Source organism: Trichomycterus rosablanca, chromosome 6, assembly GCF_030014385.1.
Source record: "Trichomycterus rosablanca isolate fTriRos1 chromosome 6, fTriRos1.hap1, whole genome shotgun sequence".
NCBI classification, from domain to species: Eukaryota; Metazoa; Chordata; class Actinopteri; order Siluriformes; family Trichomycteridae; genus Trichomycterus; species Trichomycterus rosablanca.
Window position 1 is genome coordinate 1178757 of NC_085993.1, and position 19762 is coordinate 1198518.

General features: G+C 46.9%; 1 protein-coding gene across 1 annotated transcript in view; it reads left to right on the forward strand.

Moving 5' to 3' along the window:
• The window catches only part of crocc2 (ciliary rootlet coiled-coil, rootletin family member 2), a 75505-nt gene that overhangs the window by 11678 nt on the left and 44065 nt on the right, over positions 1-19762 (forward strand). The window contains exons 4-12 of the mRNA XM_062996496.1: positions 12775-12942; positions 13036-13119; positions 13200-13306; positions 15166-15310; positions 16470-16576; positions 16929-17135; positions 18197-18293; positions 18517-18606; positions 18717-18866. Coding sequence (XP_062852566.1) covers positions 12775-12942; positions 13036-13119; positions 13200-13306; positions 15166-15310; positions 16470-16576; positions 16929-17135; positions 18197-18293; positions 18517-18606; positions 18717-18866 — 1155 coding nt within the window. The remainder of the gene's footprint in view (positions 1-12774; positions 12943-13035; positions 13120-13199; positions 13307-15165; positions 15311-16469; positions 16577-16928; positions 17136-18196; positions 18294-18516; positions 18607-18716; positions 18867-19762) is intronic.

Here is a 19762-nt window from a genome sequence, read left to right on the forward strand (position 1 = left end):
CCCTGTTTAAATAACTGAAACAGTTTTAGAAAAGTAAAGTAATTTATCATTTCTTTAGTAACCTCACACCTTTGTGGAGGTCTCTTTGAGTTCTGAAACGACTACCCAACAGCCAGCGGGTAGCTCATCAGATTAGTTTTTCTTTGTGTATTTTTTTGGGTTTGTTTGGCATCCTTTGTTTCGTTTCCCGCCTGTTTGAGGCGCATATGTTAATAAGTGATTCAGATCGCTGTTTCTTTAGTTTACCCTATAGAGTAGTGGTTAGGGCCTCAGTCTCTCGAGCGCAGTACGCTGACGTGCGGGGTTCGAAACCACACCTTTTATTTTTTTATTATCAAGTTGCGGTCTCCGCTATTTCAGTCAGTCTTTCCTCTCTGTTTTCCCTTTTTTTCAACAAACACACAGTTCCTTTATATATATATAAATACACATATATCTTCTGCTATTTGTTTACATTTAAGGGTTATCATTTAAAACCGTTAAGTAGTTTAAAGTCACAAGCACTTTAACCAAGCCCATAGCGAATCGGGTAGAGCAAAGCTCTTTAACACCCGCGATCCCGGTTCGAATCTCATTCACTGCGATTTTTCAAATCTGCTTTTGGGTCCCACCAGACCGTTATTTAAGATCTGGGAAAACACAACACGAGGCGTTTGAGCCCCGTAACACTTTTGGACTGAGTTTGTGTGCTTTTACACAGCAGGGCTGTACATGCGAGGCTGCTTGTATGACAGTCAAGCCACACAAAAGCATCCAGCTGCATGTGTGTGTGTGTGTGTGTGTGTGTAGGGGGTGTCCATCAAAAACCATCCACTGTCAGATGTGGTTCCTCAACCCAAATAACTCTGTTCCGTTCAGGCTTCTCAGAACCTTGGTGCCAAGTGTTTGCGCCGGTTTTTATGCGCCGGAACCGAGGATGTGCCACCAGCAGAGGGCGCTGCACATCTTGTGGAGTGCGTAGACTATCTGTGGGGATTTGTGCTGCTAGTTTAATCCAAAGATTGGCGATAGGAATGCGTCCTTTTTTCTCTACGGATGCCATCAGGGTTGTCCTGAATGTAGGAGTTCACGTGACCTGCAAGCACAGTAGTGGATGAGTTCTAGACCTCCACCCTAGTCCCCTTGTTTCCTGTTATTCAGGTTTATCGTTTTGTGCCCAGGTGGCGCAGCGGGATATTCCACTAGCACACCAGCGTCGAGATCCTGAACTCCTCGGTTTGAATCTCGGCTCTGCCACCGGTCGGCTGGGCGCCACCTAGCGGGCACGATTTACATTTACATTTTTGGCATTTAGCTTTTATTCAGTATACAGTCTATACAGTCAGTATACAGTGTACAGTCTAAGCAATCGAGAGTTAAGGGCCTTGCTCAGGGGCCCAACAGTGACAACCTGGCAATGGTGGGACTTGAACCAGCGACCTTTCAATTACTAGTCCAGTACCTTAACCGCTAGGTTACAACTGACTCCCTAATTGGCAGTGCCTGCCACCGTGTCTGCTAGGACGGGATTACCGGACTATGTGTTTGGGGTCTTCTAACGCTGTCTAAGGACCTTGATTAGCAGATAGAGGCACCTGTGCAGAAAGCACGGGCGAAAAGAAGGGGTCCGCGGGAGTCGGAGGGGGCATGAGCAGAAAATATACCCACCTCGAATGCAATCAGGGATCCCCCAGCAGAGAAAGACAGATTGACTACGATAAATCGGGAGATAATAAAAAAACAAACCAAGACATTCTCCAACGGCAATTCCGTCAAACAAACGCCTAACGTCCTCAGTAGAGGACAAAGTGTCGGGCGGCATCGTGAGTGCCCCCCGACATGCAACAGAAAAGGGGGCAATCAAGGGTGGGGGCCAAGGAGAGCCACAGACTATCACACGGCCCCTCACATACCTGGGCAGTCACCCAGTTGCCAGCCGCTTCTTTTCACCGACTGGTATCCAGTGCACCTCCAGCTGAACGCATCCTGGGAATCTGGGTCCGATCCCGGCCTCTGGTCACTGTGGATTTCTTAAATTCCTGGCAACCTGAATCCCCCCAAATTCCACAGACACACACATGGTGGATTGGCATCTCCACTTTGGCTCTGTATGTGAGGAAATCAAAGTGTGATCCGGTGCCGCCTTAAAAACGATCGGTGCCCCGTCCAGGTTTGGCCGTGCTCCAAATCTAAGCACACCCACCGTGACCCTGACCAGGACGAAACGCTCAGTAAGAATAATGAAAGGCACGTTCCTGCTGGCACGCGGGGCGCAGGAGATTGCACCATTCTGGCCGGGCGCTGGCGTCCTGCGGGGCACGAAAACAAGCGCTCACTCACAGGAACACAGAGCACGACACGAGCTGGCGAGGGGGCGCAGGGTAATTAAACACACCCCTAATAACCCCCCGGAAAGGGGTCGACACTATTGGATGGGTCCAGTGTGGCGACCCTCTTTGGGTACTAAACCATCACAGACTGATTTACTTTTCTGTGGTTCCCACTGCGAGTGAAGGTTCAGGTTTGGGGCCCCTTCACATCAAACCTCGTCTATATGGACCTGCTTTAGGTGCAGAGGTGCTGGAACGATGCAGGACCTTCCCAAAACTGTTGATACTGATCCTCACTCACTCACTTTCTTAACCGCTTATCCAATCATGGTCGCGGGGGGAGCCTGTCCCAGCTTTTCAATGGGCGCAAGGCACACAGTTACACGCTGGACACAAATATACACACACTCACATACCCACACACTTACACACACACTCACACACACACACACACACTCTCTCTCTCACACACACACACACTCACACACTCTCACACACACACACTCACACACTCACACACACACACACACACACACCTATAGGGCAATTCAGTGTCTCCAGTTATCCTGACTGCATGTTTCTGGTGGAAGGAAACCGGAGCTCCTGGAGGAAACCCACACAGACATGGGGAGAACATGCAAGCATCCACACAGAAAGCACCTGGGGATCGAACCCAGGACCACCTTGCCGTGAGGCGACAGTGCTACCCACCGAGCCACCATGCCGCCCGAGACTGATCCTCTGGTTTGTAAACCTGGCGCTGATGAGAGCTGTTTTGTTTGGGAGGAAGCGTGGAGTCGTTTTTCCTCACCTCGGTTTGTTTTCCTCTCTCGTGTAAAAACGCTGATCTTCGTTCTTCTACACGACGCCTCCGAGCCAACCAGGCCACGTAAAAAATAATAATAAATAAACAATGGGCACTTTCCAGACTCGTGCCCCCTGAGACGGGTACATCACGGAACCATCGCTCTGATTTCCTTTCTCGTCCTCCTGCGTCTCGTTAGCGTTCGCTTTTTGGCGACGGCGAGCTTCAAAGCCTCATTGTGAAATGTTTCGATTTTGCCCCGCAGGTTGAGCGGGGGGTTATTAGGGGTGTGTTTAATTACCCTGCGCCCCCTCGCCAGCTCGTGTCGTGCTCTGTGTTCCTGTGAGTGAGCGCTTGTTTTCGTGCCCCGCAGGACGCCAGCGCTCGGCCAGAATGGTGCAATCTCCTGCACCCCGCGTACCAGCAGGAACGTGCCTTTCATTATTCTTACTGAGCGTTTCGTCCTGGTCAGGGTCACGGTGGGTGCACTTAGATTTGGAGCACGGCCGAACCTGGACGGGGTGCCGATCGTTCTTAAGGCGGCACCGGATCACACTTTAATTTCCTCACATCCAGAGTCAAAGTGGAGATGCCAGTCCACCATGTGTGTGTCTGTGGAAGAGGGAGGGATTTGGGTTGCCAGGAATTTAAGAAATCCACAGTGACCAGAGGCCGGGATCGAACCCGGATTCCCAGGATGCGTTCAGCTGGAGGTGCACTGGATACCGGTCAGTGAAAAGAAGCGGCTGGCGACTGGGCGACTGCCCACGTATGTGAGGGGCCGTGTGATAGTCTGTGGCTCTCCTTGGCCAGCGGAGGGGCGATTTGTACGGCAAAGGAATTAGAAAAGATTTAGATGTGCTCAAAATGCCCCCACCCTTGAATTTGCCACCCACTAGCGATGCATAATGTTCGAATCCCATCAGATGATCATGTGACCAGTATGTTTTATAATAGAAAGACCCTCTGACGCCCCCCACCCTAGTAGATTAGCCCCTCCACTTCGCAAATGTTAAATTCTATGCAAGATACTAAATAAAGAAAACTACTCTAGCATGGGCTCTGTTTCATTTAATGGCACGCGTGCCATACACCAAGAGAACGGCACGGACCTAAATGCTAGACCACCCACAGTGACATACAGCAAAGCACCTGGACCAGAGGCTTGCAAAGCACCTCCTTGCATGTGCTATGGCAGTAGTAGCTCAGAGGTTAAGGTACTGGTCAAGTAATCAGAAGGTTGCCGGTTCAAGCCCCACCTCTACCAGGTTGCCACTGGTGGGCCCTTAAGTGAGGCCCTTAACCCTCAGTTGCTCAGACTGTTTACCGTCACAGTACTGTAAGTCGCTACGTCCACTTGTATTATATACATATATATATATATATATATTATTATTATTTTTTTTCTTATATTAGCGGCCATGCCCGAGCCGGATGCTAACTCTAACGCTTGGATCTCCGCCAGCTTTCGGCCCGTTGGCGCTCGTACCCGCGTTGTGCAATCACACTGAGCTGCAAAACAATTTCACAATCGGCTCGCTGGAGTGACTCCTACAACGGGACTCTGGAAAGCGCAGGCTGTCCGGGCTGGATAGCGCTGTGTGTGTGTGAGTGTGTGTGTGTGTGAGTGTGTGTGTGTTTGTGTGTGTGTGTGTGTGTGAGCTTCAGCTGTGTTTGGGAATCTGACAGTGCATTTATTCCCTTTATTAATACGCTGGTGCTCGGCCAAAGCAGAGCGAAACACAACCAGCTGTAACCCTTCACACACACTGAGAGACCGAGAGACTGAGAGACGCTTATAGTCTGGATTTAGCTCCATCTGACTGGTTCTGGTACCAAAATCTGGAACGGTTCAGCACTTGGTGCTGGTGCCAAAAGCTGGAACGGTTCAGAACTTAGTGCTGATACTGGTGCCAAAATCCGGAACGGTTCAGAACTTGGTGCTGGTGCCAAAATCCGGAACGGTTCAGAACTTGGTGCTGGTACTGGTGCCAAAATCTGGAACGGTTCAGAACTTGGTACTAGTGCCAAAATCTGGAACGGTTCAGAACTTGGTGCTGGTACTGGTGCCAAAATCCGGAACGGTTCAGAACTTGGTGCTGGTACTGGTGCCAAAATCCGGAACGATTCAGAACTTGGTGCTGGTGCCAAAATCCAGAACGATTCAGAACTTGGTGCTGGTACTGGTGCCAAAATCCGGAACGATTCAGAACTTGGTGCTGGTGCCAAAATCCAGAACGGTTCAGAACTTGGTGCTGGTACTGGTGCCAAAATCCGGAACGATTCAGAACTTGGTGCTGGTGCCAAAATCCACAACGATTCAGAACTTGGTGCTGGTACTGGTGCCAAAATCCGGAACTATTCAGAACTTGGTGCTGGTGCCAAAATCCAGAACGATTCAGAACTTGGTGCTGGTACTGGTTCCAAAATCCGGAACGGTTCAGAACTTGGTGCTGGTACTGGTGCCAAAATCCGAAACGATTCAGAACTTGGTGCTGGTGCCAAAATCCAGAACGATTCAGAACTTGGTGCTGGTACTGGTGCCAAAATCCGGAACGATTCAGAACTTGGTGCTGGTGCCAAAATCCAGAACGGTTCAGAACTTGGTGCTGGTACTGGTGCCAAAATCCGGAACGATTCAGAACTTGGTGCTGGTGCCAAAATCCAGAACGATTCAGAACTTGGTGCTGGTACTGGTTCCAAAATCCGGAACGGTTCAGAACTTGGTGCTGGTACTGGTGCCAAAAGCTGGAACGGTTCAGCACTTGGTTCATGGTTCTTCCTCATTTGTACGAGAGGATCATCGTTCGTGTGGGCGCCCGACCGACTGATAGCACAGCTGAGCTGAACTTTATCACACCAGGTTTTGATGAAGTGAATTTAAAGCTGAACTGAAGCCAGACGACCAGTTAGCGAAATAAAAAAAGAAAAAATAAGCGCGGCGCTAAACGTATTTGGCGCCTCCGTAACGCTCCTGTCCGGACAGACGGATGCTGAAACCGAATCCCGCGGCGGTGAGTCTTGGCCCTCGCTCTGAGAGCTGTCAGTGGCTCCGGCAGCCTGGCGTCCGGATCAAAGTGCCGCCGCCCCTTCATGTGCTCCGAAATATTTATCAGACGGGACAATACGAGGAGTGGCACAAATCATAAATATTAACTAATATAAAACATTAACACGAAACACATTTCGGGATGAGGGGAGGGGGGCGGCGAAGGACCGCTCCTGAGGACGGATCGGGGGGGTAAAACGGAACCATATGGGGGTATAAAAACGCTCGCGCAGGAAGTATCTCGCGGTATGAATCGCACGCTGTCCATTAGCAACCATAAGCGGACGACCTCGGATGGCATGTGGACGGGTTCAGCGCGCCACATGCTTTCTCTTCTTTTTCCCCCAGAGGGGGGCGTGTGTGCACCCCTACATGTGTGTAAGGATCAGCGTAAATCCACGGCCACCATCCCCGACCCCAGTGTGTGTGTGTGTGTGTGTGTGTGTGTGTGACTAGAGTCAGCATGTGTTAACATTAGTTACATGTGACATTTATAAATATATATATCTAATTATTATTATTATAAATATTCTGCTCTCTATTAATAATAATAATAATAATAATAATAATAATAATAATAATAATAATAATAATAATAATTAATAATAATAACAACGCTCCGGTCGTCTTAACCCACAACACACACAGTGGGTAAATGTTCCAGCAGCTTCCGGTGTAGTGATGAAGCGTCGCTCCCTACTCCCTACAGTCTGAAGTTCACTTCATTTCAACATTCTCGTTACCTTTGGATCAGAATCTCACTTAAAATGGTGGAATACCCTACGTAGTGCACTTCACAGTAACACCCGGGGTGAATGGAACGCTCCTACAGAATCGGTGCTGATGGTTGAAAGACGCTTTCTGAACCAATCAGAGCTTCTGATTGTAATTGTTAGTAAGAAATGCTGTTATTTGCATTTATTCGGTTTGCGTCACACAGATGACGTGGTAATGAAACGCTCGATCGGCTTTCTAACCACTTCCTGTTTTACTTCACGACCGGGAAAAGTTTGGAGGTTTTTAATTATAAGCACATTTACAAAATAACGGATTCTGTTCCTAATGGGACGCACGCTTATAAATGTAATAGCATCTGGAAGAACAGAAGCTAAGGTAAGCAGCGGTTATGATTGTTTTTGCTGTGTATGGGATTTTGGCCGCCGTGCCGTGATTTATCGAGCGCTTTTGTTCTGTAATGAAAACAAAACGTATCAGTTGAAGCTTTTAACTGGAACCTTCTTGTTACAGAAATTACATTCATTTACACAATGAGGAGGAAAGTAAAGACACGAAGTAAAACGGCTAAATACACTCGCTAATCTGTTGTTGTTTTTATCTGAACTTACAGATTATTTCTTTATTTCTACGCTACATTTACAATATATGTTTTGTGTAGATTATATTGACTCCTGACTCCTGATATTTTGTGACTTGTGACAGGGCGTCCGAATACTTTTGTCGCAGTACCTTTGCGTGCCTGTTAGAACAGCTCCGCGAGGGCGCGCACACAAAATAAAGTTTCATTTACCCAGAGCTTGGATCGGTGTGGCAGCGGCGACCTCGTACGCCTTTAAACGCCTCGATCAAAGCGCTGCTTATTTAACGTTTTACAATCGAACGAACCCGGTCACCGTTCGCCCGTCCGGAGCGCCGCGTTCGCCAAAAACTGCGCCGAAATAGCTGAAGCGGCACATAAGCGCCTGCGCTGCGCCCGGCTGTTTCAGAGGGGCTTTTAAACGCAGCTGTTCTCCCTGGTTCTCGAGTCCTCCGCCCATGTTTTTCACTCGACGCTCGCTCCCAGAAAGCTGTCGCCTTAACAACGGACGGTAAAAACAGGCCCCCGGTTCCCTCCCGGGGCCCGAACGCCCAGAGCCGCCCAGAGCCGCCCCGAGCCGGGTGCACGCTAAGCTTTCTGTGTTGGAAATGATTTTATTAAGGTTTGGGAAGCGCTGGGCTCCGGCGAGAACAGGGGGGGTATTGTCCAGGCCTCGTAGCCCCGGCACGAGATGAGGCGGGTGGGGGTTTGGGAGATGTTAGCATTGTGTGTGTGTGTGTGTGTGTGTGTGTGTGTGTGTGTGTAGGTATAGCCCCTCGTGCACTCGCTGTTAGCCAGCTGGACCAGTTTGTTGATGTGTTTGGGGAACATGTGGTTTGTGTTACTGGGGACAGGGTGTCTGGCACCAGACTGGGAACGGGAGGAGGGGTGCAGTATAAAGAGGGGGGGTGCAGGAGGGGGTCGGGGAGATTAGGAGACGTTGAGTTTGAACACCCATGACTGGAGTTGGAAGGTCAGGGTAGGAATCTGGACGTGGTTTCTGAAGAGCGTGGAACAGCAGTCGTACCGTAAACCTTCAGTTACACAAATGACGTTTAGAATCAGATTATTTATACATTTATTCTTCGTGTGGACTGATCTCTCAGTTTGGGCCAAAAATAGAAACAGAGAGACTTACTCAGGGGCCCAACAGTGGCAACTTGGCAGTGATTGGGCTTGAACTGGCAACCTTATGATTACTAGTCCAGTTCCGTACATAAAAAGACTTCAGATCAATATGAGGGCGGCACGGTGGCTCGGTGGGTAGCACTGTCGCCTCACTGGGTTCGATTCCAAGGTGAAGCGGTCCGGGTCCTTTCTGTGTAGATTTTGCATGTTCTCCCCGTGTCCATGTGGGTTTCCTCCGGGAGCTCCGGTTTCCTCCCACAATTGGAGCTACTAAATTGCCCCTAGGTGTGTGTGTGTGTGTGCGCGCCCTGTGATGGACTGGCTTTAGGGTGTGTGTGTGTGTATTTATATAATTATTCATGTGTGTGAGTGTGTGTGAGTGTGTGTGTGTGTGTTTGCATTGTGTATTTGTGTGTATGTATATACGTATGTGTGTGTGTCTGTGTCTGTGTGTATATACGTATATATACAGTGTATCACAAAAGTGAGTACACCCCTCACATTTCTGCAAATATTTCATTATATCTTTTCATGGGACAACACTATAGACATGAAACTTGGATATAACTTAGAGTAGTCAGTGTACAGCTTGTATAGCAGTGTAGATTTACTGTCTTCTGAAAATAACTCAACACACAGCCATTAATGTCTAAATAGCTGGCAACATAAGTGAGTACACCCCACAGTGAACATGTCCAAATTGTGCCCAAATGTGTCAATATTTTGTGTGACCACCATTATTATCCAACACTGCCTTAACCCTCCTGGGCATGGAATTCACCAGAGCTGCACAGGTTGCTACTGGAATCCTCTTCCACTCCTCCATGATGACATCACGGAGCTGGTGGATGTTAGACACCTTGAACTCCTCCACCTTCCACTTGAGGATGCGCCACAGGTGCTCAATTGGGTTTAGTCCATTTTTCGAAGGGAGGGGATCATGCTCTGTTTCAGAATGTCACAGTACATGTTGGAATTCATGTTTCCCTCAATGAACCGCATTGCAGCCCAAGACCATGATGCTACCACCACCATGCTTGACTGTAGGCAAGATACAGTTGTCTTGGTACTTCTCACCAGGGCGCCGCCACACATGCTGGACACCATCTGAGCCAAACAAGTTTATCTTGGTCTCGTCAGACCACAGGGCATTCCTGTAATCCATGTTCTTGGACTGCTTGTCTTCAGCAAACTGTTTGTGAGCTTTCTTGTGCGTCAGCTTCCTTCTGGGATGACGACCATGCAGACCGAGTTGATGCAGTGTGCGGCGTATGGTCTGAGCACTGACAGGCTGACCTCCCACGTCTTCAACCTCTGCAGCAATGCTGGCAGCACTCATGTGTCTATTTTTTAAAGCCAACCTCTGGATATGACGCCGAACACGTGGACTCGACTTGTTTGGTCGACCCTGGCGAAGCCTGTTCCGAGTGGAACCTGTCCTGGAAAACCGCTGTATGACCTTGGCCACCATGCTGTAGCTCAGTTTCAGGGTGTTAGCAATCTTCTTATAGCCCAGGCCATCTTTGTGGAGAGCAACAATTCTATTTCTCACATCCTCAGAGAGTTCTTTGCCATGAGGTGCCATGTTGAATATCCAGTGGCCAGTATGAGAGAATTGTACCCAAAACACCAAATTTAACAGCCCTGCTCCCCATTTACACCTGGGACCTTGACACATTACACCAGGGAGGGACAACGACACATTTGGGCACAATTTGGACATGTTCACTGTGGGGTGTACTCACTTATGTTGCAGCTATTTAGACATTAATGGCTGTGTGTTGAGTTATTTTCAGAAGACAGTAAATCTACACTGCTATACAAGCTGTACACTGACTACTCTAAGTTATATCCAAGTTTCATGTCTATAGTGTTGTCCCATGAAAAGATATAATGAAATATTTGCAGAAATGTGAGGGGTGTACTCACTTTTGTGATACACTGTATATACATACATACAATGTTTGTGTGTGTATATAATGTGTATGTATGTGTGTGTGTGAATATAATGTGTGTATATATAATGTATGTGTGTATATAATGTATGTATGTGTGTATGTGTGTATATAATGTATGTGTGTATATAATGTATGTATGTGTGTGTGTGTGTGTGTGTGTGTATAATGTGTGTATGTGTGTATATAATGTATGTGTGTATATAATGTATGTATGTGTGTGTATAATGTGTGTATGCGTGTGTGTGTGTGTGTATAATGTGTGTATGTGTGTATATAATGTATGTGTGTATATAATGTATGTATGTGTGTGTATAATGTATGTACAGTGCCTTGCAAAAGTATTCAGCCCCCTTGAACTTGAACATTTCAGGCTTCAAACATAACGATATGAAATTGTAATTTTTTGTGAAGAATCAACAACAAGTGGGACACAATCGTGAAGTGGAACGAAATTTATTGGATATTTTAAACTTTTTTTAGAAATAAAAAACTGAAAAGTGGGGCGTGCAATATTATTCAGCCCCCTTGCGTTAATACTTTGTAGCGCCACCTTTTGCTGTGATTACAGCTGCAAGTCGCTTGGGGTATGTCTCTATCAGTTTTGCACATCGAGAGACAGAAATTTTTGCCCATTCTTCCTTGCAAAACAGCTCGAGCTCAGTGAGGTTGGATGGAGAGCGTTTGTGAACAGCAGTTTTCAGCTCTTTCCACAGATTCTCGATGGGATTCAGGTCTGGACTTTGACTTGGCCATTCTAACACCTGGATACGTTTATTTGTGAACCATTCCATTGTAGATTTTGCTTTATGTTTTGGATCATTGTCTTGTTGGAAGGTAAATCACCGTCCCAGTCTCAGGTCTTTTGCAGACTGCAACAGGTTTTCTTCCAGAATGGTCCTGTATTTGGCTCCATCCATCTTCCCATCAATTTTAACCATCTTCCCTGTCCCTGCTGAAGAAAAGCAGGCCCAAACCATGATGCTGCCACCACCATGTTTGACAGTGGGGATGGTGTGTTCAGGGTGATGAGCTGTGTTGCTTTTACGCCAAACATAACGTTTTGCATTGTGGCCAAAAAGTTCGATTTTGGTTTCATCTGACCAGAGCACCTTCTTCCACATGTTTGGTGTGTCTCCCAGGTGACTTTTTATAGATATCTTTGAGAAATGGCTTTCTTCTTGCCACTCTTCTATAAAGGCCAGATTTGTGCAGTGTACGACTGATTGTGTCCTATGGACAGATTCTCCCACCTCAGCTGTAGATCTCTGCAGTTCATTCAGAGTGATCATGGGCCTCTTGGCTGCATCTCTGATCAGTCTTCTCCTTGTTTGAGCTGAAAGTTTAGAGGGACGGCCGGGTCTTGGTAGATTTGCAGTGGTCTGATACTCCTTCCATTTCAATATGATCGCTTGCACAGTGCTCCTTGAGATGTTTAAAGCTTGGGAAATCTTTTTGTATCCAAATCCGGCTTTAAACTTCTCCACAACAGTATCTCGGACCTGCCTGGTGTGTTCCTTGGTCTTCATGATGCTCTCTGCGCTTTAAACAGAACTCTGAGACTGTCACAGAGCAGGTGCATTTATACGGAGACTTGATTACACACAGGTGGATTCTATTTATCACCATCAGTCATTTAGGTCAACATTGGATCATTCAGAGATCCTCACTGAACTTCTGGAGTGAGTTTGCTGCACTGAAAGTAAAGGGGGCTGAATAATATTGCACGCCCCACTTTTTAGTTTTTTATTTCTAAAAAAAGTTTAAAATATCCAATAAATTTCATTCCACTTCACGATTGTGTCCCACTTGTTGTTGATTCTTCACAAAAAATTACAATTTCATATCGTTATGTTTGAAGCCTGAAATGTGGCAAAAGGTTGAAAAGTTCAAGGGGGCTGAATACTTTTGCAAGGCACTGTATGTGTGTGTGTGTGTGTGTGTATAATGTGTGTATGTGTGTATATAATGTATGTGTGTATATAATGTATGTATGTGTGTGTATAATGTGTGTATGTGTGTATATAATGTATGTGTGTATATACTGTGTGTATATAATGGATGTGTGTGTATATAATGTATGTGTTTGTGTGTGTGTGTATTTGTGTGTATATAATGGATGTGTATATAATGGATGTGTATATAATGTGTGTGTATATAATTTATGTGTATATAATGTATGTGTGTGTGTGTGTGTGTGTGTGTGTGTGCAGCTGCAGCAGATGTTGTCGGTGCAGTCGGGGGACTCGGATCAGGAGAGCGCGTACGGCGCCGAGCAGCGGCGGCTGCGGGACGAGAGCCAGGCGTATAAGCTAAAGCTGCAGGCCTATCAGGAGAGTCAACAGAGACAGGCTCAGCTCGTCCACAAGCTACAGGCCAAGGTCCCAGTGAGCCCCTTCTCCCTGTAGCTCCTCACGCTCAGCGCTGTGCCAGTTCACTCACACGAGGCGGTCGCTGTGGTTCCTCTGTTTCAGGTGCTCCAGTATAAGAGGAGGTGTGGAGATCTGGAGCAGGAGGTGCTGGAGAAAACCTCCGAGCTGGAGAAGCTTCGGCTCTCGGTGCGTATGGACCCACGACAGCACGGGGAGCAGGGCGGGTCGCCAGGTTCTCATTCTAACTCTGTTTGTGTGTGACGTAGCTGCAGTCTCACCTCGACTCCTCGGCCCAGCAGCTCCAGCGCTCGGAGCAGGAGCGCAGCTTCGACACCCAGAGCAAACTCGCCCTGCTGGAGGAGGAACGTCGCAGGTGAGAACATCAATAACAGTCTCCCCTCTGTTCTCACCACATCGACCTCTTTATTTATCAGTAGATGTTTATCGGACTTACAATTATCACCGAATACAATTTAAGCCACTGAGAATTAAGGGCCTTGCTCAGGGGCCCAACAGTGGCGACTTGGTGATGGAAGGGCTTGAACCGACAGCCTTATGATTACTAGTCCAGAACCCTAACCCCTGACCTTCCATCAACCCAAAGAAATACAGAGTGACTTACAGTATCCTTGTCGAAATGACCACAAATCCCATGATGCACCTGTTGTCTTGAACGTTTTGGTAAAGCACCATAAAGTAGCGACGGTACAAACGCTCGGCATGTTTAAATATATATTTTTTTTTTTACATTTTCAGCATTTAGCAGACGCTTTTATCCAAAGCGACTTACACAGTGAGCGGAACACAATGAGCAATTGAGGGTTAAGGGCCTTGCTCAGGGACCCAACAGTGGCAACTTGGTGGTGGCGGGGCTTGAACCGGCAACCTTCTGTTTACTAGTCCAGTAACTTAACCACTGAGCTATCACTGGCCCTATTATATATGTAAATATAATAAAAAATTTTACTTGCTGTCTTTACAGCTTTCAGCCTCTAGGGGTCAGTAGTGGGAGTAGTGCTATTCTGTAGTGTTCAAATAACTACAAATCCCATGATGCACCTGTTGTTTTTAACGTTTTGATAAAGCACCATTAAGTAGCGACAGTACAAACGCTGGACATGTTTAATAATAATAATAATAAAAAATTTAACCTGCTGTCTTAACAGCTTTCAGCCTCTAGGGGTCAGTAGTGGGAGTAGTGCTTTTCTGTAGTGTTCAAATAACTACAAATCCCATGATGCACCTGTTGTTTTTAACGTTTTGATAAAGCACCATTAAGTAGCGACAGTACAAACGCTGGACATGTTTAATAATAATAATAATAAAAAATTTAACCTGCTGTCTTAACAGCTTTCAGCCTCTAGGGGTCAGTAGTGGGAGTAGTGCTATTCTGTAGTGTTCAAATAACTACAAATCCCATGATGCAACTGTTGTCTTACTGTTTTGGTAAAGCACCGTAAAATAGCGACGGTACAAACGCTAGACATGTTTAAAATATATATATATATAATAAAATAAAACCCGCTGTCTTTAGGGGTCAGTAGTGGCAGTAGTGCTATTCTGTAGTGTTCAAATGACTACAAATCCCATGATGCACCTGTTGTCTCGGCCACCCGAGAACCTGTCGAACCGTTGTGGCTCGTCCCCCCACAGACCAGGCTCCCTGTGACCCTAAACCCAGGTGGTCTTTCCATAACGATCTCAGCTCTGCTACCGGTCGACTGGGCGCCCTTAGTGGTCACAATCGGCCGCTAGTCTGCTGGGTAGGAAAAGACGTGACTAAAAAGTGGACGGGGTCTTCGATGCCGCGTAAGGACCCTAGTTAGTATCCCGAGGCGCCTGTACAGCGTGTGACTCTACATGCGTGAGACCGACCTCACGCGTCGATCCACCGAAGTACGGGCGAATAAGAAGGGGTCGCAGAGGAGGGAGGGCGTGTCAGGGGAATATACCCTCCTCGTACACCATCGGGGTCTCCGGCAGAGGAAAAGGAGCTGGCTATGACTAAACTAGGTCTCCTGCCTCCTGAACGTGGCGAGCTTTGTCCGTCCCCGTAAATGCACCATGTATGATTACAGACTTTGAGGAGAACTTTATAAAGCCGTCACGCGCGTTCCACCTCGCAAACGTGGCTGGCAGAGATAAACGCCAAGTCGAATTTACGAGCTTATAAACCCAGCGCTGCCAACCCGCCCGAGCTTTCCCTCCTAAACGGGCGTGTGTGTGCCGCAGGTGCTCCAGCCTGAGCCAGGTGAACGCCCTGCTCCGAGATCAACTGGACCAGGCCAACGAGGCCAACCAGGCCCTCGCCGAGAGTCTCCGCAGGACCCGCGAGGAGGCGGAGCTACGAGAGACGCGACAGAAACGCGAACAGGAGGTGAGAACCGAACGGACGAAGCTTTTTTCTTCTTATATACAGCTCAAAAAACGCTTTTTTTAAACCTGGAACCTGTGGAATTCCGGCCCCCGGCCCTCGGCCCCTGTTTTAAATCATTGTTGTGATTTTCTCCACTGTTGTTTCCTGTAAAAACAAAAGATCCGTTTGGGGATAAAAAAACGAGTGCAATAATTTAACATCTGGCAACATTACGGCGTGTGTGCTGTGTTCTGTATGTTTTCTGCTACACGTGTGTGTGTGTGTGTGTGTGTGTGTGTGTGTGTGTGTGTGTGTTCATGCGTAAGTGGCATCTGCATCCGTGTATGTGGTTCTAATCTAGCACTGGATGAACCAGAGATCAGAGCGATTCTATTCTAATTCTAATTAATCTCAGCACTGGTGGGTAAACAATCACTAACTGTAGCTCATCTGTTAGTCGGGACACTTTGCCACCCCATGTACCCTGTCAGTGTTTCTTCAATGCTGGTGGATAGTAAAGCTCCTGTCAATAGAAAGTGGACACTAATGGAAATACACATTTGAGCAGCGTCTAAGGGATCCCAACAACACTGCTGTACCTGCTGCACTCACACCAGAACACACACTGTGCATGAAAAAAAGAAAGAGGTTCTAGTTCCTAAATATGCACCCACAACCAGCACTAACAGAGTGTGTGTTCCTAATAAACCAACCACAAGATACCAACAACACTGCTGTACCTGCTACACTCACACCAGAACACACACTGCCACGTTATTACCCGAACCCAAACCTCATCTAGTCAGTGTGGGGGTCTGTTTTTGTTGAAAAGGGGGTGAAATGTGTGTACATTTAGTAATTGTATACCTCAAAGTGTGTAGATATATAATACAGGGCCAAAAGTATTTGGACACCAGACACAAGACTTTGGAGTGTGACTGTGTGTGGGAATTTGTGCCCATTCAGTCCACTGACTAATCAGTCGGTGTTCCGGTTCATCCCAGAGCTGCTGAGTGGGGCTGAGGTCAAAGCTGGAGGGTCTTCCCTAAACTGTTTGCAAAGCTGGAAGCATATTTTGTGGCTAGATGTGGTGTCCCAATACTTTTGTCCCTATAGCGTGTGTACAGTATACCCAAAATCTGCTGACCATATGATGACCCCCGTTTCCCCTGTTCCTCAGATGACGGCTACGAGGCTCGGCCGGGAGCAGGCGCGGGTTCGAACCCTGTGGCGCCAGGCTGCTTCTCTGAGGAGCACCTTCACCCAGCTCAGAGCGTTCACTGACAGGTAAGCGCTTGAAAGCGTTCGGGATCAAAGCCGGGCGGGTCACCGGGGTCGCCCGGCTCGCCGGGTCCTCCCGGGAGGAGCGATGCTTGGCGTGCCCCAGGGTTTAATCCTGGGCCATCCATCAGGGCTCGCGTGCGCGGGTCCTGTGATCGCGGCCCAGCAATTTGCCGTAATGCCGATTACTCAGCGCGCGGCCGGGAACGTCCGGCGTCGTTCAAAGAGCGGGCGGCCCCCGGTCACGGCACGCGGCCCCCGGTAACCGCCGCCATCTGGCTCTCCTCAGCCCGGAGCTGGACGCGCGCCATCCTCAGCCCCGGTTCTTTCATCTGACTGTTTGTTTCCTCCGTCGCAGGAGCCTGTCCGACATGCGCGGCGAGTACGCGGCGACTAGCCGGCGACTGCACGCGGCCTGCGTGAGCCTGGAGGCCGCCGCGGGCGGGCGCAGTTCCCCCGCCGGCCTGGAGGTGTCGGCGCTGGGACGGCAGCTGAGAGACGGACTCAGGGAGGCAACGCAGCTTCAGAGTCGCTTCCACGCCGAGAAACTCGACCTCAACTCCAGGTACCCGAACATGACGTGGTCAAAAGTATGTGGACGCCTCACTGTGGGCTTGTTTCCTCATAATCCAAAACCAGTGGTGTCACTTTACAGTATAATGGTTTCCAGTAATTAAAAGAAAGAAAGACAAACAGACTGACAGACACAGAAAGAAAGAAAGAAAGAAAGAAAGAAAGAAAGAAAGAAAGAAAGAAAGAAAGAAAGAAAGAAAGACAGGTAAAATGTAGAAAGGCAGAAAGAAAGACACAGACACAGACAGAATAAGAGACAGAAAGAAAGGACAGAATAACAGACAGACAAAATAACAGAGAGACAGATTAATGGAGATCAGTGCGTGACTCTGTGCATGATATGGGAAGAAAGAAATTAAAAGAAAAGACAAAAAAAGAAAGAAAGACAATAACAGACAGACAGAAAGAAAGAATAACAGAAAGACAAAATAACAGACAGACAGAATAACAGAAAGACAGAGTAACAGACAGACAGAATAACAGAAAGACAGAGTAACAGATAGAATAGAAGACAGAAAAAAGAAAGAAAGACAATGACAGTAACAGACAGACAGAAAGACAGAATAACAGAGTAACAGACAGACAGAAAAAGAGAATAATAGACAGAAAGACAAATTAACAGACAAAAAGAAATACAGAATAACAGACAGAAAGACAGAGTAACAGACAGACAGAAAGACAGAATAACAGAAAGACAGAAAAGTAGAATAACAGAAAGACAGAGTAACAGACAGAAAGACAGAGTAACAGACAGAAAGACAGAATAACAGACAGACAGAATAACAGACAGACAGAAAGACAGCATAACAGAGTAACAGACAGACATAAAGACAGAATAACAGACAGAGAGAAAGACAGAATAACAGACAGAGAGAAAGACAGAATAACAGACAGAATAACAGACAGACAGAAGGAAGACGATCAGTGAACACTGTAAATCTTGTTACTTTCTCATGTAAATAAAGATGTAAGAATTAAAGTCTCTTTATTAGAGCCTGTAGACCAGCCTGTAACCAGCAGGTTGTTTGTTCTCGTCTCTTGACGTATCTGCAGGATTCTGGAGCTGGAGAACATGCTGAAGCAGCTTCAGGATCAGAACGCTGAGAGAGAGACCCGAGTGTCCTCACTGCAGAACGATCTGGACAGGACGGTGAGACGCTGCAGAACCTCACGTCATGGTAGACGGTGACGGTGACGGGGGGGGTGTTGTGTGTTGGGCGTCTTTAACCCCTGTCCTTCATGATCCACACTGCTTCTTCTCAGAGCTGTTAGGAGGCACCAAGGCACCATCATCCTGGTCTGTTGTGTGTCAGGACCGAGCAGGTCTAACAGGGTTCATCAGAATTATTGGGTCACTTTTCTTTTCTGTACAGGAGCTTCGTTGTTCCGAGGCCGCAGCAGAGCGAGATGTTCTACACGCTGAGCTTGGTGGTCTACAGCAGATCCTGAACAGCATCCACCAGGTCAGCAGACAAACAACAGGAGTCCATCCTCATCCTGACAAGTTCAGATCCCAAATCCTTCCTACAAGTCCTGGAACCCCAGGGTCACTGTTTTTTGGCCACTGTTGCAGGCTGTACGTGAGGACTTGGACGGCAGCAGCTCGGACGGTCCGGTAGAAGAACTTCTCACCACCTCCCCTGGTCACCTTTGCTCTGGTCAGCATGCGGGCACTCTGAGAGCCGTACAGAGAGCATTATCTCAACGACACATGAGAAATCAGGTCAGGAAAAAAACTGTCGAGGGATTCTAGTGGGGTCAGGGTTCGAGCCTGCGCCAAACCATACTTCCATTCATTCATCCAATCATTTATTCATCCGTCCATCCATTTATAAATTTTTCCATCCATCCATCCATCCATCCATCCATACATTTATATGTATATCCATCCATCCAAACATCCATAAATTGATATGTATATCCATCCATACATTTATATGTATATCCATCCATCCATCCATACATACATTTATATGTATATCCATCCATCCATCCATACATACATTTATATGTATATCCATCCATACATTTATATGTATATCCATCCATCCATCCATCCATACATTTATATGTATATCCATCCATACATTTATATGTATATCCATCCATCCATCCATCCATACATTTATATGTATATCCATCCATCCATCCATACATACATTTATATGTATATCCATCCATACATTTATATGTATATCCATCCATCCATCCATCCATACATTTATATGTATATCCATCCATCCATCCATACATACATTTATATGTATATCCATCCATACATTTATATGTATATCCATCCATCCATCCATCCATACATTTATATGTATATCCATCCATCCATACATACATACATTTATATGTATATCCATCCATACATTTATACATATATCCATCCATCCATACATACATACATACATACATACATACAGTGTATCACAAAAGTGAGTACACCCCTCACATTTCTGCAGATATTTAAGTATATCTTTTCATGGGACAACACTGACAAAATGACACTTTGACACAATGAAAAGTAGTCTGTGTGCAGCTTATATAACAGTGTAAATTTATTCTTCCCTCAAAATAACTCAATATACAGCCATTAATGTCTAAACCACCGGC